Below are 26966 nucleotides of genomic sequence, written 5' to 3' on the forward strand. Positions count from 1 at the left end.
AAACTGTGACTGACTCCTGGTAGTGTTCTCACCCCAAAGGGGAGCAGTGACCTGCACACAGCCTGGCTGCACTCACGGGATCAGCCCAGGACATCTGCTGCTTTGACATATAACTTTAAACTCTTGACAAGTTAGGAAAATTGTTCCATAAAATAAAATTGTACACCTGGCACCAAGCTGGTCTGTAACGATCAGTTGGAATGCTGGAGTTCTCTTAAGAGCATATCTAAAAGGAGCATTGGGGAACAAAGGTGCGATGTGGTCCTATTCTTCTTGCAGTTTAAGAACTGTGTAAGGTTAAGCAACAAGAGCTGGACAAGAAATTCAAGACTCTTCAGGTAGCTGTGATGCTCAGGGGGCTTTTACAATGACTTGTCTTTTACCAGTCCCTGCCTGATCTACCTTCTTTTTTCCCAAGTGACACCTGGGAATGTCAAAAAATGAATGTCCCAGAGGCTGCATTTGGCTTTCAGCAGGCTACAGCCTCTTTATTGTCTGCAGCAGGCAAGCCTGAAAGGCAAGGAACCACATGGACAATTCATGGAGCAATAGAAACCTTCAGCCCTTGGCAGACTGCAACAGGCAGGTCAGGAAGGAAGGAAACCAGCTCTTCCCAGCATATCTGTCTCCATCTCTGCCTAAGCAAGGAGATGCTTAATTATCTCTTGCTAGAAAACAAAGGAGAAAATGCCTGTCAATATCAGCCAGCTCTAACAGGAGCCCAAAAGACACAGGGGCAGCTTTTGCCCTCAGCTCATGAAGGAGATCTGCAGAGACCTTTGGCACATCAGCTGCATCACAGCAATTCCCAACATCTCCACCATCAAAGTAGCTCAGCCCCTCACTGTTGCTGAGAAGCTCCCTCTGCTAGAGCTCTTTTCAAGGAGGGTGGCATAAATGTGCACACGTGAATGGTCAATGCAGAGCTGCTCGTCTGCTAGTTCACATTTTGCTTTCCATTTTGCTCCTTCACATTACGGCTTTACAGCATCAGTAAATCCATATGCTTGTGCTAAAAGGCATCACTTTAGGAAGGGCAGGTTGAATGAACTTGTCTGTTCCAATACTCAGGAGACATGAGGAATTTGAATCTTGAATCAGACCCAGGCAGCCATGGATGGAGAGAGTTTGTAATAGGCTGTTGTTGGGAAGGCAAATGCTAAGGTAGCCTTAAGCACTGGAAGTTAGCTCCAGTTTTGCATTTCAGCATGGGGGAGCTCAAAAACTATCTTTCAGCTATGACAGTATTTATGAGCAGTATGTGTGTTGATTTTTTCCAGACAGGATTTAGCTCCAGCTGGCAAAGCTGCACCCATAAAGGGTGAACTTTATATCCCATGTAGGCATGTGTTTCACTGCAAAGGGAATCCTGAGGTGCTGATCACCATGCAGATCCATGCAGACACCTGACCCCACAGAAGCTTTACCTAGTTATTAATTGTGAGCAGAGCCAGGCAGCAGCCAGCAAGGTAGACCTCGCACTGTCAGCCCTTCTCAACAAGAGATCCATGCCTGGACATTTAATGCCTGGATTATGGTATCTGGTGTCAATGATACATACCATCTTCCTCTTCCACAGGCTCCTTCTTGGCCTCTGTCCTTACAGGGCAGCAATCTAATTATTTCTTCATTAGACTTCAAAACTCAATTGGTAGTTTTCCCAAAATATCTACTAACTTGGATCCAGAATACTCGGGATCTCGGTACCCAGGGAGCAAGATATACTCAATTTTGCAAGACTGGCTGCACTGGCATCCATGAAGGCTTTTCTGTGGTGGGAAGTGCAAGACATTTCTTGATTTTCCATTCAACTCACGTAAAGCTGAACAGAGGTGGAAAGGAGTAGCAAAAACCAAGTGCCAGTGCAGCATTTTACTACGACACAAAATTGTAACAGCCCTCTGCAAAGTAGGGCTTCTGCTCACAGCCCTGACTAACCCTGTGAACCTCCTCCCAGCTGTACCAGGCACACAGGGAGTACAAAAAAATGAAAATTAAACCCCACAGCTTTCACTCTGATATTATTGTCAGGACTGGAATTAAGTGGATGTTGTAGATAGGACAGTATCTCCTGATCTAGAAAGAGCTCACCTGTACATGTCCTCTTGTTTTCATGCAGTATGTAGCCAACCCTGCAGCTGCAATAGTAGCCCCCCACGTAGTTGTGACAGTGATGACTGCAGAGAGGTTTAGTATCCAATGGCTGTTTGCACTCATCAATATCTAATGGGCAGAGCAGAGAATCAGGCAAACAATAGATTTCGACAAAATGTCCTCTCAGTCTCAGCCACTCTGTGTTTTGTGAGGTTGGTCTTTGGTCGCTGTGCCCCTCTGCATACAATTAGACCACCTTCTCCCACCCCACACCAGCAGCCTCAGGCTATGAGAGCACAGGGAAGTACCAACCCCACCACAGCCATGGCTCTTCCATCTACAAGAGGGGCCAGTCTCACCTTCAGCAGCATAAAAGGCCTCAAAACCTGTGAATGGTTTCTCATTGGAGTAATCAGACCGAAACACCACCGTGAGGTGGTTGTCAGTGGAGATGTACGTCCTGTTCCCTGGAGCCTCTTCAGTGTCTGTACTGTCCCTTCCACACAGCATAGCCAAGGTCTTCCCACCAGAGCTCAGCTGCAAAACAGACAGACAAATCCAGCAGGCGAGGGCAGAGCATTGATCTTCCCAACCTGCTGCCCTGGCTGGAAAAACATGTGTTTAACAGTGTGAGGAAGGAAGCTTGGATGCTCTCAAAAGGTGCTTCTGGAGCTCAGTCCACATCCAAGACCAGGTAAGAGAGGATTTCCTCTGTTCTCTGTGACTTAAGACCATAATTTTGTCTCCCTTTCTCCTTTCAGTGGTCCTCACAAACATCTGATGCCAGCTATGCTTTGTTTATAATACTCTTGTTAACTTGGCACTCTCAGTGACAATCACTGGTCTTGGTAAAGCCAGAGACAACTGGGGTAATGTATAGAAAAAGGTGTCCTTAAACAAGTGACTCACTTGCTCTGTGATGCATGTATTAGAGTTCCAGCTGTTCATTTAACACAGGAGAAATGTTCTGATAGATGGGGTTTATGATGGCCATGGTAAAGAGGGAGCTGTGTACTACACACCTACCAGAAATGGATATTCTGTCCTACACAAGGAATAGTACATGAAGAACAGACATTTGGGGAATGGGAGCAACTTGCCATAGAAAACCATGGAAATGAGTGTTTTCTCAGTGGGAACAAGGCTGCCAGCTTTGGTTCAATCAGATGCAAAACTGGGATTGCCAACTCCCTGCGTACACAACTCCTTCCTTATTGTACATCAGGCCCACGCAAACAACAAAAGGAGTGCAGAGGTAGCACGGCCTCAAATCAGTGACAGGACCCCTGGACCAGAGCACACACATCTTTCAGGGACACTGCTGCTCACCCAAACACTTCCCCAAAGCAATATCTTTGTTCCTCTTGCTGAGGCTGTTTCTCACATTAGCCAGCAAATGCACCACTAACTGCTGCTGTGAGTGCCTGCTCAGATGAACTGACAGTATCTTGTTTAGAGTACCACTTACATTTTATGGTCTTCCATTATAACCTGTGTCAAGCATCACTTTTTAATTTAAAACACTGTAACATTAGCAAAATGCTCAAATATTGTTTTGGGCAAAATTTCATACCTTTTGCTTCACAACAGAAGAGCATCAGAATCTTCTGAGCAAAAGCATTTCACGTTTCAGATGCTCCAATGTGACAACCACATCTGCTTCCTGGTCCCATGGGCCTCAATAAACACATAATTTAGAAACCAGCTGAGCCTGAACTTTACAAGTAGACTAAAATCGAGATCTGACAAAGAGTTATGTTGATTCTGCATGTGCCCATTATCACATAAACAGAGTTTTTAACAACTTGCACCTGCTACACGTTACCCCATCCCACACATACCTTCACATAATCATATTCACACAGGTAGGACAACTCCAGGTTAAAATGGGTGAAGTAAATGCGAACAGAATATCCTTTGGGGACAGTAATATTCCATATTTTCTCCTTGTGATTTGGGTAGACCTTTGGGAAGTTTGGGGATGTGATCCTTCCATACATTTTTTGTTGCACAATGCTGCTCCTTACTCCACTATAGAGCACAGCCAGCAAAATAAACAGCCTGTGTCAAAGGGACAATAAATGAACTAAGAAAGAGTGAGCATGAACTTGGATCATACCCCAAAAGCCACACATCCTAGTTGCCTGTATTGATACCAATCAGGTCACTCAGTGCTAGCTGAAACTTTCATGCCCACCACCCTCTTAACTTTACAATGAAAGCAAAATTGGGATGTATCAGTGGGGTCACTGCAGTAACAGCTAAACAGGATGAGCCTCATGCTCACACCTTCCAGACCCTGCACAAAACCAAGTGGACAGAAGAGCTGGAGGTGACTGCACTCACCTCATTCTGATGCCTTCCTGTCTGAGCCTGCTCTGCTGTGAGCCTTGGGGAAGGAATCCCTCCTCGCGTATTTGCATTTGGGGGCGGATGTATTTATTGCGTGTGCTCTGCTGTGTTTGTCTGGATGTTGAACCCTTAGGTTTATCGCCCTTCCACCCCCTTCAGCCTGCTGAGTTCTTGGAATGGCAACCACTAAAAGCCAGGCTTGTGTTCAGGCTTCAGTCAGGGGCAGGCAGAGATGGAGAGGATGGATTGGGAATGCTGCAGGCTCTTGGAGGAAGCCATAATCTCACTGCTGTGTGGGAAGGCAGGCAGGGGGAGGAGGTAGCTCCAGACTGTGTCTGCCCTGGTGAGCAAGGGGAGCTGGCAGTGCTCTTTCCCTCTGAACAACTGCTCCACAATTCCTGCTAATGCAAACAGCATGTTACGGGAAGTAGCTGCTTCCACCATCAGAGCACGGAGGTGTTGAAAACAAAATAATGGGGCACATCACAGGATTTTAGTATAGTGATGAGTCTAGTTGTATGGTTCTTTGTAGCAGGACAGAAATACTTAGGGGACATAACACTACAGTACACACAGGCATCAGTTTCAGAGATACAAAGTCTTCCAGTTCTCAGCTGCAGATTTTAATCCAGTGCATGCTTGTGGTGACCAAAATCTACTCCATTCCTTCTTCATAAGCATAGATTGCTTTTTATCCTACACGTCCTGGAACAGCCATAAGGTAAAAAGTCACACTTAAAAAAAAAATTCAAATTTCTTTTAAACATTTGGGATCTACACAGGAGTTTCACACTGCTCAGGAAATTCAACTGGGAGAACAAACACTATGGGACATAAAGCTTCATTAATTCTCCTGCATGCAGACTGCTTTTTTCCAAATCAGCATTTAGGTTTCCCACAAAACTCCTACTCCACCACACTTGGAGATAGGCCTAATATATAGAGGGTGAAAACCCAGATATATTAAAGCTGAATCTAGGTCCATCTCTTCTCAGATGAAAATGGACAGAATTGGAAAACTGATCTGCTGCAGGGAACAGACTGTTGGGTTCCACATGCAGAAAATTTATCCTAAGATACCCTGTGATCAAATGGACACCTTTTCAACAGCCAAAAGTCATTACCCCAGGCAGTGAAGCTGGTGCTGGCAGGAAAGCAGGAGTTATTATATGAACAAAACTAAGGCCAAAAAAAACCATTCAGCAAACTGCAAACAGAAAACACCATTTAATAAAAGTGAAGGGAAGAGTACTAGCATAACAGCTAGTAATAGTTGTGTAGCAGCAATGCCTACAAGCACAGCTAATGGACAAGAACCAAGAGGGCACTGACTTTTCCCATGGCCTACTAGCTGCTAAAATGATCCTATCAACAAGATAGATGTGGACTTTATACTATCTGGAAAAGGGGGAAGAGACAGAAAATTTTGGAAAAAAAATCAATCCATGCCTGACTGAGCAGCTGCCTGATTCACATAGGTATAAATACTTCAGAAGCATCCCACTTCAGGCTTTCTGCTCAGATCAGTAGCAGAGGAATGGAAAGTCAATTCTGATCTTAGGTCTGAATTTTCCCACAGCCCAGAATTTGCTGTGTGCCCTGAGGCTGATTCTGTCTCTCAGGAGAAGCATAGAGAGAAGAAGAGAAAACAATCTTTATCTCTGCTCCTTTTGTTTCCCTATGTGGAATTTGATGTGGAGATTGTTTACCTGAAGTGATTGCTTGATTGGATTCTGGTGAAGGTTGTTTGGGTTCAGTGACCAATGCAATTCATCTGTGTCTTGGACTCTCAGCAGAGAAGTCATGAGTTTGTTAGGTAGGTAGGTAGGTAAGAAGTAAGTGTGTAGAATAGTATAGTATCTCTTTAAATAGTATATTAATGTATTATGGTATAGTTTTAATAAAGCCTTCTGATCTGGAGTCAGACATCATAATTTCTTCCCGTCAAGGGTCGCCTGATTTCCCATTACCTGCCTCTGACCAAATGGTTAAAGGGATGTAGGACATTCCCTTCCCTCACTCCACGGAGGAATACATACCTTCTTGCATAGCCCCTGGGTCACACACTATTTAGACAGGTTTGCAATATAAATGAAAAACCATTTTTATTTTGGAATGGAGCAGAAAGTCACCAGTGCTGTTTCTTCTCAGCCATTCTTCTTCTAGCCCTCTCTCCCATGGAATGGCAAGCTGCCTTCCAGCACTGGATAGGGTTCAGTTATCCCTTTGGAAGAGTGATCATAAGGCACTTTCCAGCCTGCTGGCTCCCAGCAGTGGGTAAATTCATCAGTTCACGGATGAAGATGAGCACTGTTTGCAAGCCAACATTTGAGAGCACAAAGGCTGCTGTTTGCTCCCCATGGCTCTGGGCTCCTAAAGCACAAATCCACAGCTTTTTAGACAGCTGCAGCTCCCTGTCTGTACACCTGCACCTCAGCTTCTGGCAAGGAAGCACCTCTCGCCATGGGACTGATTGGACTCTGGCTAGATTAACAGCACATGGCCAAGGACAAAGGCAGAGCTCTCAAGAAAGGAGACGTGGCTTGGCCTATGAGTTTCTCTCCAAGCAGGGGAGTCCCTGCACAGAGCCTCATCCCAACTGGAAGGGTTAAAAACCTGTATAAAACATCACATAAATGCTCTCCCTTTCAATATTAACTATGCTGCTGCCCATGCTAAGTCCAATAACTAATGCAGACCAGTACACCCAGTGCTAGCTGGACAATCTCCTTTTATTCAAATATATCAATAAAGTCATAGTGAAAGCAATGGGATCTGAGGACCAACAGTGACCAAATGTACCATGTGTCTAAAGTGATGGATTCTAAAGCCATCATCGGAGTGATCAAATGTCTCCTGGCTAATTTCTGGAATGTACAAGCCAGGAGTGGGAAGCTTTTCACAATCATAAGTCATTGGCTTCTTCCCCTCTTTCAAGAAGAGACTAAAATACACCGGCCAAGCACAGCCCCAGTAAAACATTTTTTAAAGCAAACTTTCCTAGCTAGGGATCTTACATCAGGAAGTAGGCCTGACCTTAAGCCAAATTCAACAAGGTCTAAGCTGTAAAAATTGCTTATAATTTATTTTTTTGTTTTACACTAAACATTAATTGCTTAAAAACAAGAGTCCTCCAAGTCCCCAAGGTACAGCTAGAACAGAAATTTCTCATTCTCAGCTGAATGCCCTGAGCCTAGAGAAACAGTATGCTCCCTCCTCTGTCACAGCTTATTCCCTTGTGCACTGTGGGACTGCTAGACAACAACCATCATCCATCCCAGTCAACTGCTCAGGAATAAGACACTCTCTGGGGAGGTGAAAGACATGCATTTGAATTGTTGATATTTCCTTCACCTTCCAAATGCTTCCTCTGAGACTTTCTATGAGCCCTACATAATTTCCACAAGTGGGAAGTAGAACACTGGAAGGTTTGAATCTAGATTCAAACAGCTCTCTCCAAAGCTTCCATCTTGAAGGACTGAAATGCTGGCATTTTTTCATCTGGCACATCCCTTCCTCATCGCTTCAGTCTCAGCACATTGACTTACCAAGGAAACTGCACAATCAGATCCAACACAAACCCTGATTTCAAAGCTGGTGAGAGGAGCTGTCCCCAAGCTGCTGGCCCCTGGCCACAGCAGCTGCACTGGCAACTCAGACTTCCCCTTGGTGCTCAGCCAGCGCTCAGCCTGTGCTCACAGGAGCCATCTGTGGGGATGGAAGAGATCTCAACTTCCAGCTTTACTTCCAGCCTTGAGAGCAGCCAGATTCCTCCCTCCTGCAGGAGCCACTAGGTAATCCAGCTCACAACCTGCTGAACAGGCATGCTTCGTCTGGGGCAATCCCTACACCCACATACTCGGCAGTTTCTTGTTTTCACTACACAATTTCTTGAGCATTATGATCACAGACAAGATGTAATGGTGGAAAATAAGGCAATTCCTATGAGAACACTTCTAAGGTGTTTGCATCCTGGTTGGTCCTGTTACAGAGGCCATTAATAATAATGGCCATAATTAGCTGTTATACAGCACATGTCTTTTTATAATTTTTCTTAAGAAAGGTGGGTGGCAAGAGCTTTCATCCAATTTTAAAGACAGTGAAACTGAGGTAATGATGAAATGCAAATGGCAGCAGCAGTGTGAGGCACAATCCAGACCCCCTGCATCCTAGCTGAGTGTTTCAGGTAACACAGCAAAGAAGCTCCATATCCTGTTACCCATATATTGAGTCACTGAGTACCCCCAGCAATTATCTTACTTTTCATTATGGAGTCAAAAATAAAACAGGGCTCTAATTCCTCCTGCAAGCCAGAAATCTCTATGGCAAATGACACACTGAAAAATGCAGCTTAACACAGAGCAAAGCAGCTGGCAGCCCACAGAGGTGCCAGAGCCATGGTGTCACTCATTGCTCTGAGAGCTGGACAGTGGAATCAGCTACTTCAACTGCCACAAAACCAGCCAGCTTGCTGATTAATCCAAAATGCTGCTGTTGAGAGGAGTGACCTCCTGGTCACTGACAGCAAAAGCGAAATGTAAGGGCTCAAAACGAAGCCATTAAAAATAGCTGCCTTCAGTTCTCATCAGGTCTGGGGACAGGCTCAGTGATATACAGCCATTCACAGCAATGTAATACAGCTCTGAAATTCAACTTCCTAGCTGAACTTGAAGCAAATAGAGCGACTGAATTTCATACCTTTTTGTTTTGCCAGTATGAGACACCAAGGACTCACAGCCTTCTTGAGAAGGAAATACCTGTGAACTCAAACACATCTATTGTCCATATTTTTGTGCTACCTGTTAGTTCTAAAAATAAAGGGTTCAAAAATCTCCTCGATAATCCCAAAGAAATAAAACTACATACCCTGCTACTCTCCAGGCAGCAAATGGCACCCAAGAGGGTGTGTAAGAAAACCCAGGTGGTTTGATTTTGGGTTTGTTTAGGCAAGTTGAGAAAACACCAAGAAACCATGAGTGAACCAGAGCAGAGCCACAGCTGTTGAACCCAGTATTACAGCCAAGTTATGTAATTATTTTGGTTTTGGATGCAACCCAAAAGCACCCCAGGAACCTCTCTGGAATTACCTGCTGGCAAATGATAAGTGGGTCAAGCTCTGGGCATGCTGCCCCTGCACTCCACATCTGCACAGCACTGCCTGAGTGCTTCATTAAGCTGGCATGGAAAGGAGCACGGGGAGCTGCTCTCCCCCATGTCTGAATCAAACCATCCTCTCCCCACTGAGGCATGTCACCTTATCCTGACACTGAGGATCCTCTCCACGAGGCACAGCCCCAGCTGCCCAGCCCCTCACTGCACACCCCTCTCGTCCCTCAAAGGCTGAGGAGGCAGCTGCAGCAGCTTTAGAGATGGCTGTGCCTTCTCTGCATGGCTCCCCTCACAGCTGCAAAGCCCTTTCCCAAAATATCCATGATTTAAACAGAAAATGTGTGCATCCCGTTCCCCCAGCGTGGCTGCCCCACAAAAGGCACAGACGTGTCCCCGAGGCGCTATGCTTTATTCTGAGGCTGCAGGGCACAGAGAAGGAGCTGGGTGGACAGGAAGATGACTGTGGGACGGTGTTTGCGGGCTGGCAAGGCCAGGCTGGCTGGCACTAGCAGGAGGTGAAGGTTTTCCAGAAGAAGTTCTTGCAGGGCGCCTTGCGGTCCCGCTGGGAGAGCTGGGCAAGCCTCCCCAGCGCTGCCTGGTCCTCCTCCAGCCTGGCCTTCTCCTGCCCAGCCGGGAAGGCCACCTCAGCCCCCGCGTCCACGCTGCCCAGCAGCCCCGCCAGCATCTTCAGGATGACGTCCTTGCGGGTTGCACTCTGCTCCTGTGGGCAGAGAGCGAGCAGAGTGAGGGATGGAAGGCTTGTCCCCCATGGCTGTCGAGATTCAGAGCATGCAAACAATCCCCCATGGGCTCCCTTCTCATTCCCTGCTGCATCTCAAAGGCAAGGGATGGCAGAGTCATGCTGCAGCTCAGGGATCTGTGGCTGCAGAGGCCACTACTGTCTCCCATCCCCATCCAGCTCAGCCAGCTGGATCTCCATGTGCCATGTTAGAGCTGGAAAAGAGCTGCTAACAAATAAGTTTGAACTGCTGAGAAGGCCCTCACTGAGGCACTAATTACATCTCAGTGTATGCCAAGCTGCCTCTTTGCTGCCCTGACTGCCTGGCCTCTGCCCTGGGAAGGTCAGGGAGGAGGCACAATTCTCTATGCAATAGTAAATTAAGCTCAAAGGGGGCTGTACCCCACAGTAAAATGCTGAGAATGAAATACAACAAGGAGAGGGCTGAGTTGATGGGGAGAGGGATACTCCAAATACTGAAACAAAATATTACATCAGTGGAGACAGGCAGCTGATGTAATTCCATAGCCTGATCTTGGGTGAAGGTGGGATGGAAAAAGCTTTTGAGCTCCATCACACTGCTGCATCATCACACAGAAGAACAGAGCCTGCAGTCTGGAGCTTGAGGTGGTTTGTAAAATCCTGACATTTTTCATACTTAAAACATTTGTCCATTGCACTAGTGGTGACTGTTGGGATTGGTTCATCAGCATCCTTGAGGTTTTCAGTTTGCAGAATGCTCTATAATAGATATAATGACTCTTTTTAATTATATCAATATTTTGTAAGCAACAGTGTGTAAAAGACTAAGAGCCATTACACTTGAATTCATTGTTATCAAATACTTATTTATCAATGTATCCCCTATAACTTGTTTCTTTTTTCCCCAGCAGCTAGGATTTGCACAAGGAACTTATTTTTTAAGAAAAATGAGTTTACTTTTGAAGTACTGGATTCCTTATTGTAAGGATGTAGAGCTGAAAGTTTCCAGTTGTGCCCAGAAGGGTTAATCCCAGGCAGCTGCAGGAGCCCTGATCTCTAACAGAATGCCAGCACCTCATACTGTGTATGGTTCTGTCTTGCAGCCAGTTTGGTTAATGGGATGTGAGCCTGCTCCTGAAGTGTAACACACTGATGGATGAGCTGGAGCCAACACCAAGACCGAAAAAACAATGTGGATATGCAGAAAGAAGAAGTTAGTGCCTGTGAAACCACCCCAGGGATCCCTCACTTCTCTGGAATAGCAGCAGCCTTACGGATACAGCCACACGTGGTGACTTCCAGAGATCAGAGGCACAGCAGTGATGGCAGGGCAAGGGCAGCAAAACAGGGAAACAGCACTGAAAGCAAAGTTATTACAGTGCTCTGGCCATTATAATATTAGGGTTTTGCCAGTTGGTACAATAATTATATTGCCATAAGTTCTGCCACTGCATTGAGCTACGCTGGTTCAGAGCATAGTTATCCTAGCAGAACTATGTCAGCATAAATCCTTTTATGAATACTACTCCAGAAAACGCAATTTTATTTTGATGTAATTACTTCATTTATGGTTCCTCTGTTATTTTCCTACTGAACCGATCTTTTAAACATTTGTCCTTCTGAAAAGTCCTATTTAAAATATCATCTCTGTGATCATTTTACCAATTATGTATCTTTTCTCACCCTCCCTAGTACTTTGCTTTATTCTCTCACACTCTAGCCTTTCAATAATGTTTTCTCCCTTTCCCTCCAATCTCCTTTTTGCCAGTTTTCACTTAGCTCAGACTTATTCCAGCTCTCTGGCATCTGTCCCGATACCTTTCCTAAATCAACTGGCCAGCAAGCTGCAGTAACAACCTGGGGCTTCACAGCACGTCAAATTGTAATGCCTTGGAATATAGAGGAGGGGAAGGGTTGTACCAGGTACAGCCTATTGCCCTTACACCCCTTTCCTTGGCTCTAACCTGCTCCTCCCCAGCGTGTTGTACTCACCCTGGTGCTCTGCAGTCCCTCCTGCCCGGGCAGCGCCGTGGCTCTCACGCTCCACAGCAGCAGCAGCACGGACGCCAGGCTGGCCACCAGCTGCATGGTGCTCAGCTTGTCACTTGTGCTGAGTGAGGAGCACTGGGAGGGAGCTGTTCTGGGCTCCCTTCTGCCTCTGACAGTGGTTTTAGGCCATTTTATAGCCCTCCCCCAGCCCGGTAGGTGACGCAAACAATTAAGTCTATATCAAAGGCAAATTAGGCTTTGGAGAGATTGTTAACATTTGGTTGCTTGAGTGGGATACTTCAGTGCCTCTGGGCTTTCCATGTGCCAGACCTGCAGAGGCTCAGGACACAAAGGTCTGGGACTCTCCTGTAACAGGCTGTTTCTCCATGGCACAAAATTGCAGGCATCATCTGTACCTCTCCTACTTAGCTGAGTTCTCTTTGGGAAATAATGATGGGTAGAAGAGTCCACCAGCTCCCACAGAGCTCCAGCCAGTGCTGGATGATTCAGGGGGAAGTGGTAAAACCTTTGGCCACCAGTACTTAGATATGGCTTGATTGATTTAATGGAAACTAATGAGACTGGAAGTCCTTCCCCAGAAGTGTTCCCTGCCCAGCACAGGAGCTGGAACTGCTGGAGTGGGGCACAACGGCTGAAGAACACTGCAGCCAGGGCATTAAAGCCAGCAAAAACAATTTCTAAGTAGAAATAGTATCTAAGTTGGACTTTTACCAGTGTGTCTCTGGATTGTGTCTGTACTTGTAGTTGTATCCATTGTTTCCATGCGTTTTGCTGAAGTAAATTTAGAAATCCATTCAATAAAGTTGAATCAACCCTAATAATGATGCCCCTGCTCCCTCCCCCTTTTGGCTCCTGTCTTTCTTTGGTGTGGTTTAGTCATTTTTCTTTCACTGTATTTTTTCTTTGCTTCTCATCTTACTTTTCTATCTCTGACTTCATTTCTGTCCGTCCCTGTGTGTTTCTATTTCTCACTGTTTCTTTTCTAACTCTGTCTCTCTGCTTCTCTATTTCCCTATATTTCTTTTTTTCTGTTTCTCTATTTCTAACTATTTATTTTTCTCTCTATAGTTTGTACTTTAATTTATACTTTACTTTTTATTTCTTTTTCTCTCCAGCATTAACTCTTTTTTCCCCCCTCTTTTTCACTCTCACTCTTTCTTTTTCATTCTAATCCTTCTCATGTTTCACTCTCATTCTTTTCCTATTTATTTTTTTCTCTCTCTTTCTAACTGTAACTTTTTTAAACCCTTTTTTAATCTTTATTTCTAAGTTTGTTTTCCTTTCTTGTTTTAAAAAAGCAACAGTATAAACTTTCAGGCTCCGTGGGAGTAAAGAAAACCACTTTAAATAATTATTTAAATAAAATTATTATTATTTAAAGCAAATTATTTACTCCCTGGGAGCCTGAAATTTTCTACTGCTGCACGAGACATGTAGTCTTTCCTTTCCATATATACACATTGCAATCCAGCTGGCAGGTAGCAATGTGCAGCAACCCCACCAGTCAAATAATGATACAACCAACAGTTAATCACACCACAAGGATAGAATTGTATAAAATGAGACAGAGTAAAAATTTAACAAAATAAAAATCCATTTAGATTTAAGATTTAGAAATGTACCACTTTAAGCTTGCTAAATATACTGTTTAGTCTAGTGACTGCAGGCCTAGCAAAATTAAAAAAAAAAAATCAAAAACCACCAAATTTCCACACTAAAAGATAAAAAAACTCCTCAAAAGTTCTTTCTGTACTTTCTAACAACTAAACACAAATATAACTATAAATATAACGTGAAATCAACAAAATAAATATACATTCACCTATTATAAAATTCTACACATATAGAAATTAGTAAAAGTAATAAAAAAAGATCAAGAGTTCTCAGAGGTACGCATAGCCATTAAAAAACAATAAATCCCAACATACGTCCACAAGGCTATAAATAAAATCTTTATTAAAAATATAAAGTTTATATAATTATAAAGTCTTATAAAGTTTAATTTTTAATCCGCATTTCAAAACGGGCGCCCCTCACACGAACCCGGCACCGGTACCGCCCCCTGCCGGTGACACCGCGCACTGCACGCACCGACAGCGCCTCCCGCGGGCCCGCAGCGCTCCCTGCCGGTGACACCGCGCACTGCACCCACACCGCTCCGCCCCGCCCCTCGTGACGTCACCGCGTCCGTGCGCCAACCCCGCCCCTCGCGCCTCAGAAAAGACCCCAAGCTGTAGTCGTCCTGCCAGCCGCCTGATCGAAATTCCGACTGCAATCCCGCGCTTCAAAATCAATCCCCCGCTGCGTCCCCCGGTGCGGCTGCACCGCGACAGCAGCACCGGCACGTAGGGCGTGCGGCGGGCCCACAAAAATCCGCCAAAATCGACCCCGTCCCGACAGCCGCCATCTTTGGCCCGTCACGTGATGCGGCGGGCGCAGCCATCTTTGTCCCACATCACGTGACACAGTGGGCACAGCCATCTTTGTCCCACGTCACGTGATACGATGGGCGCAGCCATCTTTGCCCCCATCCAGGAATTGCTAAACTTAAACCAGGAATTGGGGAATTCACAAACTCAGACCAGGAATTGGTGAGGAACTCCAAAACTCAAACCAGGATTTGGTAAAAACCTCCAAAATTCAAACCAGGAATTGCTAAAAAACTCCGAACTCAAATTAGGAGTGGGTGAGAAACTCAAAAATTCAAACCAGGAATTGGTGAGGAAGTCAAAGACTCAAATCAGGAATTTCTAAAAACCTCAAATCAGAAATTGCTAAAAACCTCTAAATCTCCAATTAGGAATTCCTGAGGAACACAGAAATTCCCTTTCCTGCCCAGGCAGGAATTCCGAGCATTCCTTGAGCAGCTCCTGGGCTTTCCTTGCACCAATCCTGGATTTTTTTCAGATTTTTTTCTTGTTCCTGATCCTGAATTTGGTATTTTCCTGATATTTCTGCTGTTCCTGATCTCTCAATCTCAAAATCCTCCCTCCAAGTTCTCTCCTGGGAGCTGCAAGACAATTAATTAATGATGACTAATGAATTAATTTGATGATCTCCCAGGTATTTTCCAATTAATTTTCCATTTGATGCCCAGCACAGCTCAGCTTCTCTCAGATTTTTTCTTAAAGGCATCAAAACTTCCAATCCCGCTTTTTTTTTTTTTTTTTTTCTTTCAAATATCCAAGAAATTTCCCAGCTCCAATGCAGCAAGGCTGGAATAACCTGAAATAACCCTGGAATATTGAAAATTCCAGCTGGAATCAGAGCCTGGAGATCAAAACCCAGACTGGATCCAACCAAGTCCAGGCACTTGGGTCAAATGAAAATTCCCCCAGATCCCAAAAAATTCCAAGGATGAAGGATCCTGGTGGCTGAAGTGATTTTGCTTTTAAATTCCTCCTGTTAAATGTGGTTCAATCCCAGAGAAAACACTCTGGAAAAATAAAAGGAATGGGAAAAATAAAAGGGAAAATGGGGGGGAAAAAAAACCCAGAAAAAAAATCCCATTTAGGGCAAAAATTCCAACCAGGATGGTACAACACAAACCCAGCTGTGCTGCAGGCAGGAAAAATAAAATATTAATATTTTCTTTCACCCCCCTCAGAGCCTGGAAGTGCATTTTGAGAACGGAAATTGACTTTTTTGTGTGTTTTCCCTGCTCCCCCCTCCAGAATTTGGCGCCCACACACACCCAGGAACCCCCCCCCCCCACAAGGAGCAATAAAAAATCCAAGAAACACAGGAAATAGGGAGAAGTGCATCCTTCACTTTTGTTTTTCCTGGAGAAATGTTTGATTTGGGGATTCAGGGCGTTGATCTCAAATTTGAGGCTTTGGATGCCTCAGGAGCTGTGACGTGAACACAAAAGGGAAAAAGGAGGGGAAGAAAAGGGAACAAAAAAAAGGCAATTTTTGGAAAAATATTCCCTAAAAACTCTACAAAGGGGGGAAAAAATCCTGACATTAAATACAGACCAACTGTATGGAATAAAAATTGCACAGTCCTCTGGGCACATCAATAATAAGAATAAATTAAATACTTAACAATTCCACGGATTAAAAAAGACAGCACAAAACCCTTAACAAAAAAACATAAACCCCCCCCCCAAAATACTGTCAGGTAGGAAAAGTGCACCAAGTTGCTTTTTATACATTGACTCTAAATATTTAAAAGTACCAATACATCTTAAATAAATCCATTGTCTGGCAAGATGATTCTTTTTGCGTCGATATTTACATTTTTTTCCCCAACTTCAGCAGTGAGTCTGAGCTTCCAGGGTGCAGCCTGGCCAGGATTTCTGGCCAGAATTCCCAGAAAAAAAGTGAAATAAAACGACCCAAAAAGCGGAAGTTGCGGTTTTGCTCAGTTCTCAGAAGGATCAGTCAGGTTTTTAACTCCTAAAAAAGGTGGTGAAAGCAGTGAGGGGCTTGAAAATCAGTTTGAAGTTGGTTAAAAAATCAAATCATGGCCGTGCTGAGTGGGAAATTCTCCCGGGGAAAATTGGAAAATGGTGGAAAATGGTGAAAGTTCTCCTTCGCTCTTGAGAGTGAAGAAATTCTCCTTTGCTCTCAAATGTGAAAATTCTCCTTCTCTCAAATGGTGAAAATTCTCTCTCTCAAATGTGAAGAAATTCTCTCTCGAATGTGGAAATTCTCTCTTGAATGGGAAAATTCTCTCAAATGGGAAAATTCTCTCTCAAATGTGGAAATTCTCTCTCGAATGGGAAAATTCTCCTTTGCTCTCAAGAGTGAAGAAATTCTCCTTTGTTCTCAAATGGTGAAAATTCTCTCTCTCAAATGTGAAAATTCCACTCCACTCTCAAGAATGAAGAAATTCTTCTCTGTCAAATGTGAAGAAATTCTCTCTGAAATGTGAAAATTGTCCTTCTCTCTCAAATGGTGAAAATTTTCCTTTCCTCTCAATGTGAAGAAATTCTCTCTCAAATGTGAAGAAATTTTTTCTCTCCCAAATGTAGAAATTCTCTTTCGCTCAAATGTGAAATTTCTCTCAAATGTCGAAATTCTCCTTTGCTCTCAAATGTGAAAATTCTCCTCCACTCTCAAATGTAGAAATTCTCCCTCTCTCCAATGTGTAAATTCCCTCTCTGAAATGTGAAAATTCTCTTTCTCTCCCAAAAGTGAAAATTCTCCTTTGCTCTCAAGAGCTTTGAAGGACCCTGACAAGACTCAGCACCAAGAAATCCCCGTGTGGAGGGACGGGCAGGGTGGGATGGGGCTGGAGAGGGAATTCCCTGCAGGGCTGCCCCAAATCCCAGATCCAGGCTGGGATCAGAGTGGGATTTGGGGTCCTGGAGAGCTCCAGGGGCTGGGCTGGGGGCGCCACAGGGAGCTGGGGGGTCCGGCTGCGGGGACACAGGGATTTAGGCTGGGTTTAGGGGCAGGATCAGCTCCCAGCCCGCCCTAGCTGAGCCAGGATTGCAGGACTGGGATTTAGGGTGGATTGGGGAGCAGGCTGGGATCTGGGATAATGGGATTCTGTGATAATGGGAATTTGGGATAATGGGATCTAGGATAATTGGATTATAGGATAAAGGGATAATTGGGTTCTGGGATTCTGGGATAATTGGGATTCTGCGATAACAGAATCCTGGGATTCTGTGAAATTGCACCAAGCAGCTGGAGCTGGTTTCCCTCCCTGCCCCGAGCCCATCGCCAGCGACAGGGATCAGCGCTGCTGCTTCCAGGAATTCCAGCGGGATGGAACCCTTCCGGGAATTCCTGCAGGATGGGAATCCTTCTGGGAATTCCAGTGGGATGGAAATCCTTTCAGGAATTACAGTGGGATGGGAATCCCTTCAGGAACGCTGCAGGATGGGAATCCTTCTGGGAATTCCAGTAGGGTGGGAATCCTTTCAGGAATCCTGCAGGATGGGAATCCTTTTAGGAATCCTGCAGCATGGGAACCCTTCCAGGCATTCCAGTGGGATGGGAATCCTTTCAGGAATTCCAGTGGGATGGGAATCCTTGCAGGAATCCAGCAGGGTGGGAATCCTTTCAGGAATGCTGTGGGATGGGAATCCTTCTGGGAATCCTGCAGGATGGGAATCCTTTCAGGAATGGGAACCCTTCTGGGCATTCCAGCAGGATGGAAGCAACGATGGCTTTGAGCAGCCAGGGCAGCAGTCGGGGGAGCATGGCTGGTTTGGTCCTAAGAGCAGCAAAAGGCCAGGAGCCGCCGGAGATCCCGATCCTGATCCCAATCCCGATCCTGATCCCGACGGGCCTCTGGAGCATCCCTGCCCCAAAACCAGCCTGGGAGGGCACCTCGGAGTCCTCCCGGGGCAGAGCAGGCTCCAGCCACGATCCCTGCCGGAATTCCAGGCCAGCGCCTCAGTCCGCTCCTGACGTTGGTGGCTCTCTCCTGGCCACAGAAGGTTTTTCCTTTTCTTCTCTTTTGGAGTTTTTTTTTTCCCTATTTTTTTGGTTGTTTTTTAACCTCTAAGCTCACCTCCCACACTCCACCCCATGTGCCACAACGTGCAGTCGCACCCTGGGAATCTCCTCCTCCTCCAAAAAAAAACCCCCCAAAAAACCCCAAATTCAACCATCCAGTAGTCAAACATGAGAACTCAACCCCCAAAACCCCACAGGAAAACAACAAAAAAACCAAAACTCCCGCAGGAGCGACGCCTGCCAGGGGGGCGCGGGCATCGCAACCAGCAGGGAAAACACAGAATATCCCGAATATCTGCGGGTTTGTCCAGGTTTGTCCCTAGGTCTCATCGATGTTGAGGCTGATGAACTCCTGGATGCATTTCCTGTACTGCAGCTCCGTGGGGCTGCTGCCTGGGAACTGCCCGGGCTGCCCCAGGGGCCCCTCGGCCTCGCGCATCTCCTCGTTCATCCGCGCCAGACGCAGCCTGCGGGACAGAGGGGTTGGTTATTCCTGTCCCCCAGGGAAGTGTTTCCCGGTGTTCCCAGTACTTCCCAGTGTTTTCCAGTCCCCAGGCAGCAATTCCCAGTGTTCCCAGTATTTTCCACTGTTTCCCTGTTCCCAGGCAGTGTTTCCCAGTATTTCCCTGCTCCAGGCAGTGTTTCCCAGCATTCCCAGTATTTCCCAGTCCTAAGGCAGTGTTCCCCAGCCCTTCCCGGTGTTCCCCAGCATTCCCAGTGTTCCCCAGTCATTCCCGGTGTTCCCCAGCATTCCCAGTGTGGCTCAGGCCCGTCGCTCACAGGGTAACGATGTCGGCGTTGGCGGCGCTCACGGCGATGCTCAGCGGGTCCTGCCCGTCCCCGTCCGGCGTGTCCGGGGTGGCCCCGCGCTTCAGGAACAGGCACACCTGCCTGGAAAAGGGAAAGGAATAATGGAATTCCTGAGGAATTCTAGAGGAATTCCAGCCCTGTGTGTCAGGAACAGGCACCCCTGCCTGGGGAACAGGAAGCCTCAGGGAAGGAATTCCAGAGGCACCAAATTCCAGCTCATCATCCTTATCCCAGGGTGCTCCAACCTGCCCTTGGGGCACTTCCAGGGATGGGGCAGCCGCAGATTCCCTGGGAATTCCATCCCAGCCACAAATTCTCTGGGAATTCCATCTCAGTCAAAAATCCCCCGGGAATTCCATCCCAATCACAGATTCTCTGAGAATTCCATCCCAATCTCAAATTCCCTGGGAATTCCAAACCAGCCCCTCCCCAGACACAGATTCCCTGGGAATTCCATTCCAAACACAAATTCCCTGGGAATTCCATCCCAGCCACAAATTCCCTGGGAATTCCAACCCAGCCCCCCAAGGAAAAGCTTCCACCCCAATCTCCCGCCTCGCTCCGCCTGAGCTTTTATCACGCTCCAAGATCCAGATTTTGCAGCTGGATGCTGCCTATCTGGGGACTGTCTGTGTTTTCCAGGTGGAAATTCCGCTCCGGAGCAGTGGGAATGCCGCGGTGCTCACCCGGTGTGGCCCAGGGAGGTGGCGTGGTGCAGTGGCGCCCGGCCCCGCGCGTCCCGCTGGTTCACGTCAGCCCCATTCTGCAGCAGGAACTCACAGGCCAGCAGGGAGCCCTGGGAATGGGGGGGAAAAATGGGAATTCTTGGTCAGTTCAACCAGACTGGGCAATTCCCAAAGAGTTTCCACAAGAATTCAGCCAGATTGGACAATTCCTGTGCTCCAAAAAGAGAATTTCAGATCAGCCAGATCAGACAATTCCCAAAGGGAATTCCCACACCATTTCACCCAGACCAGACCATTCCCAAAGGGAATTCCCAAACCACTTCACCCAGACCCAATTCCCTAATGAAATTCCACATCAATTCACCCCGATCATTCCCAAAGAGAATTCCCACATCCCACACCATTTCACCCAGACCAGACCATTCCCAAGGGGAATTCCCAGCCCCAATTCCCAATGGGAATTCCCATTCCTCACCCCGCTGACGGCCTGGATCAGGGGCGTTTTGCCCTCGTCCTCCTCGTTGGCCCAGTTGACGTCGGCGCCGTGAGCCAGTGCCGCGGCCAGTGCCGGCAGCGCCCGGCGTCGCGCCGCCCGGCACAGCGCCAGCGCCGGCTCCCGCACCTCCTCTGCGTCCGATGCCTCTGGCTCCAGCTCAGCCTCTCCACTCGAGTCCTCCGACACCTCGCACTCTGTGCGGGAGAGGGGAAAAGCGGGGAAAGTGGGGGGAAAAGGGGCAAGACAATGGGGCAAGAAAAAGGGGGAAAGAGTTGGGACAAGGGAGGAAAAAAAAGGAGTAAAAAAAAAAGGGAGGGGAAGGGAAAATGGGGAAAGGAAGGAAAAAGGCGAGGGAAAGGGAGAGGAGAGATCAGCTGAAAGCGTCTCACTGTGTGCCACCCACCTTCCCCGGTGCCACCCCCGTCCAGTGTCAGTGACACCCACCCTCCTCAGTGACGCTGTCACCCCATGCACCGTGTCACCCCTGCCCAGTGTCACTGACCCTCCTCGGTGACACTGTCACCCCCTGCCCAGTGTCACTGACCCTCCTCGGTGACACTGTCACCCCCTGCCCGGTGTCACTGACCCTCCTCGGTGACACTGTCACCCCCTGCCCGGTGTCACTGACCCTCCTCGGTGACGCTGTCCACCACGGCGCCGAAGCCGAGCACGTCGGTGCTGCCGTCGGTGCTGCCGCCCAGGCCGCTGTCGCTGCTCAGACCTGCGGGGCCAACAGGACACAAACCACGGCCACCTGAGCACCGGCCCCGTGGCCAGCCCTGCCTGGCGCCTCCGCTCCAGGGCCAGGAGCCACAGGATCTCGGGATCCACTGGATCACAGGGTCTACAGGATCCATGGGATCCATGGAACCCACAGGATCACAGGGTCCACGGAATCCCAGAATCCACGGAATTCACAGGATGCACAGGATCCCCAGGTTGGAGGAGACCTTCAAGACCATTGAGTCCAACCCTCCTAAGAACCCAAAATATCAGAAATTTTTAACCAAAGTCATCCCAGAGCAGCCAGAACCCTTCCTTGCCATTGCCTCTCTTGCAGAGGTCAACCAAAAACCTATTAAAGATAAAAATCCCAATAAAACCAAAAAACCAAAGAAAAAATCCCCTCAAAAAAAAAAAACAACAAGACCCAAAATCTATTTTAAAGCACTTACTGCGAGGGCCGGAGCCGGCGCCAGTGTCAAAGTAGGAGAAGAGGGAGTCCAGCTCATCAGGGCAAAAGAGTGAATCCCGGCGGAATTTCCTCTCCAGCGTGGCTGCTGCTTCACACGGGAAATTCGGAATTAATGGCCAGCAAAGGAGGGGATTGCCCAGCGGGGACTGCACAGCCAGAGCCAGGGCTGCGGGCACACCGCCCAAAATATCTCAAGTTTCTGACCAAAGTCATCCCAGGGCAGTCAAAACCTTCCTGAGATCCCAAAATGGCACAAAATCCTGGCCAGAGTAATCCCAGAGCAGCCAGAACCTTCCTGAGATCCCAAAATATCTCAAATTCCTGACCAAAGTCATCCCAGGGCAGTCAAAACCTTCCTAAGTATATTAGATATATAAAAAAATATATATGTATATCATATATATATATTTTTAAAGTATATTATATACATATATAAATATATACATATATTAGAGATATATATATTTAAAAGCATATTATATACATATATATACGTATATTAGACATATATTAAAAAGTACATTAGATATATATTAAAATGTATATTACATATATATAAATATATATGTATATTAGATATACATATATTAAAAAGTATATTACATATATAAAAAGATATATAGGTATATTAGATATTCATATATTAGAAAGTATATTAGATATATATTTTTTAAAAGTATATTATATATATAAATATATATAAACTATATAAATATGAATATATATTTTAAAAGTATATAATATATATAAAATATATATGAAATATAAAAATATGAATATATATGACTACATATTTAAAAAGAATATTAATGTATATATAGAAATATATATGTATATTAGATATATATAGATATAAGTGACATCCATGCCATCCCTCCCACCCATTTTCTGCCCGCCTCCATTTCCCTTTCCCCAGGGATGCCCTTCCTCGCCCCAGGTCCCGGTGGCCCCACCTGAGGCCAGCACGGCGGCCGCGGCGCTGCCAGGCTCCTGGCGGAATTTCCTGCGCGCCGCCGGCGCCCGGCAGCCGCTGTGGTGCCGCTGGCACTTCTTGACGCACCAGCGGCGCGGTTTGCGCTCGCTCTCGGCCAGCACCTCCCCGCCCGGCAGCTTCTTCAGGAACTTCTTCTCCACGTACTTCACCTTGATCCAGGCCTCCTTGTCCTGCCTGAGGGAGGCCAGCAGAAAAACAGGAATTTAGGGCAGAACATTCCTGAGATCCCAAAATAATCTCAAAATCTTGGCCAAAGTCATCCCAGAGCAGCCAGAACATTCCTGAGATCCAAAAATATCACGAATTTCCAACCAAAGTCATCCCAGAGCTGCCAGAACCTTCCTAAAATCCCAAAATATCAGACAAAGCTGCCATGAGCAAATGGAGCTGCTGTTCTGTGTTTTTGTCTACCTGAAGCCTAAAATTCCTATTTCTCAGACTTGAAAAAGAGACATTTTGAGGTGGGCTCACCTGGAGCTCCCTGCTGTTGGTTTCTTCAGCCCCAGCTCCTCACACTGTGCCTCGTAAATCTGGTTCATGGTGCTGTTGCCCAGCTCACACATCAGCTGGAAGTGAAATTCAGGGAGGGAATTAAAGCCTCAGGGGAGGAATTCCCCCTTTTCCAGGGAATCCCTGCATTCCCAGCATTTCTCCCTGGGAAAATCCAGCACTCACTTTCAGCAGCTCTGGCTCCCAGGAATCCAGCGTGAGGGATCGGACCTTGGAGCAGTGAACACCCAGGCTCCTGTTCAGCCAAGAGGGACAAAATCCAGGAATTATTACAATTCCACAGGCCCACAATTCCCCTAACAAGGTTAGGCCAGCTCTTAATTATGTCCCTGTGCAGATGGAGCTGAGCCAGGGATTGTGCAAATAAAACACCCAGGGACAATTTCTGCTGGATCTGTTGGATCAAACACTGCAATTCCAGCTCCACCACTTCTCCTGAGATCCTGCACTCCATCCCTGGCTGCTTTTCCTGAGAATCTTTTAATCCATCCCTGGCTGTTTTCCCTGGAATCCTGCCCTCCATCCCTGCCCATTTTCCCTGGGATCCGCCCTCCATCTCCACCCATTTTCCCCAGGATTTTTCCCTGGGATCCCGCCCTCCATCCCCGCCCTCCATCCCTGCCCATTTCCCCAGGATTTCCCCCTGGGATCCTGCCCTCCATCCCCACCCATTTCCCCAGGATTTCCCCCTGGGATCCTGCCCTCCATCCCCACCCATTTCCCCAGGATTTCCCCCTGGGATCCTGCCCTCCATCCCCGCCCATTTCCCCAGGATTTTTCCCTGGGATCCTGCCCTCCATCCCTGCCCATTTTCCCCGGGATCTGCCCTCCATCCCTGCCCATTTTCCCTGGGATCCGCCCTCCATCCCTGGCTGTTTTCCCTCGGATCCTGCCCTCCATCCCTGGCTGTTTTCCCTGGGATCTGCCCTCCATCCCTGGGATCCCACCCTCCATCCCTGCCCACTTTCCCCTGGGATCCCACACTCCATCCCAGGCCATTCCCCCGGGATTTCCCCCATTCCCTTGGGATTTCCCCCGGGATTTCCCGGACCCGCAGCACCTGTGGATGCCGGAGCACTCGATGCAGAGCAGGATGCCCAGGTTGATGCTGGCCCAGCGCGGGTCGGGCTGGCCGCAGTCGCAGCACTGGTCATTGCCAGGGACGCTCTGCAGCCGCTGCAGGATCGGCTCCCCCTTCCCGCCGCGGTCCCGCGAGTCCGTGGCCGAGTCGATGCTGCTGGTGGAGGGGGAAGCGGTTCTGTCCAGCCTCTGCAGGGAAAAGCAAGAAATCAGATTAACCAGCTGAAAAAAAAAAAAATTAACACCGTACAATTCTTATAAAGGTTTGTAGGGAAAAGCAATAAATCAGATTCACCAGCTGAAAAAAAATTTAAAATTTACAATTCCTATAAAGGTTCGTAGGGAAAAGCAATAAATGAGATTTATATAATCTGAAACATGGATAAAAAAATTTTAAACTTACAATTCTTCAAAATATTTGTAGGGAAAAGCAAGAAATCAGATTTATACCAGCTGAAAAAAAATTAAAACCTTACAATTCAATTTCACAACAGGTTTATGCATATTTATTCTGCTGATTTACACTTGTAGCTGGTTTTTTATTGGGAAGAACTCTTGGGTCACTCCGTCCTATTTATTTCAAAATTCAAAAAATCTCTCATCTCTTTAGCTTAAAAATTCACATTTTCTTTAACTAAAATAGTTTTTTCAATACTACAAACTTGCTAAACTAAACAACATATTTGACTTATACTAACAAAGTTAAACCAACACATTTCACTCCAATCTAAATAAATTTCTACCCTATTAAATTTTCACTCTGTCTCACAGCACATCTGGAGGAGAGCAAACTCGGCTTGGTGTGATGCCTAAAATTTTATTTTCACTCTTATGTGGAGGGTGAGACAACACAGATGGTATCATTTATGTTATTACAATTAGAAGCTAACTATTTTTTAATTACAATATAAGTGTTTCTTGGCTTACTAGTTTGGTTACACTGTGTTGTAAGTGCTTGTCTCAGTGGTTGTAAATGCATGTACAAGGCGGTGTGAGCTTTCTGTCAGGAATTCTTTACAAATCCATTCTTTACAATCCATGGAAATGGATTTGTAAAGAATTTTCTTTCTTGAACTGCAAAAAGTTTTGAAAAGTCTGTAAAAAGAACAGTTTTAAAAATTGTTTACAAAACCCATTTCCCACATCTCCCCCTTTTTGCTGAGCTGTAAAAAGAACACTTTTAAGAATTCTTTACAAATCCATTCCCCACATCTCCCCCTTTTTGCTGAGCTGTAAAAAGAACAATTTTAAGAATTCTTTACAAATCTATTCCTCACATCTCCCCCTTTTTGCTGAGCTGTAAAAAGAACAGTTTTAGGAATTGTTTACAAACCCATTTCCCACATCTCCCCCATTTTGTTGAACTGTAAAATGAACAATTTTACGAATTTTTTACAGATCCATTTCCCACATCTCCCGGTTTCCTGAGCTGCAAAGACTTTTACAAGCTCTGCACAGAGAGAGTTTGGAGCCCTCTCTGCAGACCCACCTCGCTGTAGTAGCAGTCGGGGCTCTCACGGTAGGCGGAGGCGATGCTGGCTTGCACAGCCTGGATCCAGGCCTGGCGCAGCTTCTCCGAGTCAGCCTGCAGCATGCAGCTCCTGCAACGGGTGGGGAGAGCCAAAAATGCTACCAGGCTGTGGGGCGAGGCTGTTCCCCTGCATCCTCAGCACGGGAATTGCAGCGGGGCAAAAATTTACCCCATGTGGTTGGGGTGTTCCCTCTCCAAACCTTCCTGGCAAAAATTTACCCCACGAGGTTGGGTTCGTTCCCATTCCAAACTTACCAAGTAAAATTTACCCCACGAGGTTGGGATGTTCCCACTCTGAAGTTTCCAGGTAAAAATTTACCCCACAAGGTCAGAGTGTTCCCACTCCAAACCTTCCAGGTAAAATTTTACCCCACAGGGCTGGGGTGTTCCCACTCAAAACTTTCTGGCCAAAATTAATTCTGAAAGCTTGGTATGTTCCCTCTCCAAAGCTTCTAGGTGAAAATTTACCCCACAAGGTTGGAGTGTTCCCACTCCAAACCTTCCAGGTAAAAAATTACCCCGTAAGTTTGGGGTGTTCCCACTCAGAAGCTTCCAGGTAAAAATTAACCCTATGACCTTGGGGTGTTCCCACTCCAAACCTTTCAGGTAAAAATTTTCCCCACAAGGTTGGGCTGTTTCTTCCAGGTAAAAATTTTCCCCACAAGGTTTTCCCTGGAGCCAGAGGTGCTCCCAATCCAAACCCTCCAGGCAGGTCTGGAAACTGTTTTTAAAAGCTGGACATTATATATGAAGCATAAATTCTCAATGTGAGCCGCAGACTCACTTGGTGGGGGACACGACCTCGAAGCAGAACCTCCTCTCGATGTCCTCGCAGGGTTTGACCGTGCAGAGCCTCAGGTCCTCCACCACCACGGTCAGCACGTCCTGGGGGGCACAGTAGGGCCTGGAGGGGCTTGGGGGGCTGGGGCTCAACTGGGGAGTTCCTGCCCAGACCCTCTGAA

General features: G+C 46.6%; 3 protein-coding genes and 1 long non-coding RNA gene across 4 annotated transcripts in view; 1 reads left to right on the forward strand and 3 right to left on the reverse strand.

The window, feature by feature from the left end:
• Positions 1 to 461: 461 nt before the first annotated feature.
• On the reverse strand, positions 462 to 4501 carry MASP2 (MBL associated serine protease 2). The gene is made up of 5 exons (XM_072917342.1): positions 4441 to 4501; positions 3936 to 4155; positions 2454 to 2631; positions 2092 to 2223; positions 462 to 668 (listed from the first exon to the last, which is right to left on the reverse strand). Exons 1-5 carry the CDS (start codon positions 4443 to 4445, stop codon positions 655 to 657), a joined length of 549 nt encoding a protein of 182 aa, XP_072773443.1. The 5' UTR covers positions 4446 to 4501; the 3' UTR covers positions 462 to 654.
• Positions 2575 to 15777, forward strand: LOC140680410 (uncharacterized). Its single transcript, XR_012051668.1, has 2 exons — positions 2575 to 2788; positions 11380 to 15777. It is a non-coding gene; the product is annotated as an uncharacterized lncRNA (long non-coding RNA).
• On the reverse strand, positions 9946 to 12430 carry CORT (cortistatin). Its single transcript, NM_001245475.1, is given in 2 exon segments — positions 9946 to 10276; positions 12269 to 12430. Coding segments are annotated over 2 exon segments (312 nt in total). The 5' UTR covers positions 12365 to 12430; the 3' UTR covers positions 9946 to 10060.
• Positions 15778 to 16035: 258 nt separating the features above from the next.
• ACAP3 (ArfGAP with coiled-coil, ankyrin repeat and PH domains 3) overlaps positions 16036 to 26966 on the reverse strand; it is a 36291-nt gene continuing 25360 nt past the window's right edge. Inside the window, exons 13-24 of the mRNA XM_030289123.4 lie at positions 26789 to 26889; positions 25963 to 26074; positions 24454 to 24662; positions 23559 to 23628; positions 23355 to 23449; positions 22843 to 23057; positions 21870 to 21974; positions 21323 to 21415; positions 20674 to 20888; positions 20199 to 20308; positions 19483 to 19593; positions 16036 to 19169 (exon numbers count right to left, since the gene is read on the reverse strand). Of these exons, the coding sequence (XP_030144983.2) occupies positions 19022 to 19169; positions 19483 to 19593; positions 20199 to 20308; positions 20674 to 20888; positions 21323 to 21415; positions 21870 to 21974; positions 22843 to 23057; positions 23355 to 23449; positions 23559 to 23628; positions 24454 to 24662; positions 25963 to 26074; positions 26789 to 26889 (1584 nt within the window). The 3' untranslated portion in view covers positions 16036 to 19021. The remainder of the gene's footprint in view (positions 19170 to 19482; positions 19594 to 20198; positions 20309 to 20673; positions 20889 to 21322; positions 21416 to 21869; positions 21975 to 22842; positions 23058 to 23354; positions 23450 to 23558; positions 23629 to 24453; positions 24663 to 25962; positions 26075 to 26788; positions 26890 to 26966) is intronic.

This window comes from Taeniopygia guttata, chromosome 21 (genome assembly GCF_048771995.1).
Source record: "Taeniopygia guttata chromosome 21, bTaeGut7.mat, whole genome shotgun sequence".
Classification (NCBI taxonomy): domain Eukaryota; kingdom Metazoa; phylum Chordata; class Aves; order Passeriformes; family Estrildidae; genus Taeniopygia; species Taeniopygia guttata.

Excerpts from the sequence above, each read along its gene's own strand:
- MASP2 (XM_072917342.1), bottom strand. Across the intron at positions 2,632-3,935 it reads GTGAATATGATTATGTGAAG|CTGAGCTCTGGTGGGAAGAC; the intron begins GTATGTGTGGGA and ends TCTGTTTTGCAG. Across the intron at positions 2,224-2,453 it reads GGCCTTTTATGCTGCTGAAG|ATATTGATGAGTGCAAACAG; the intron begins GTGAGACTGGCC and ends TCTGCCCATTAG.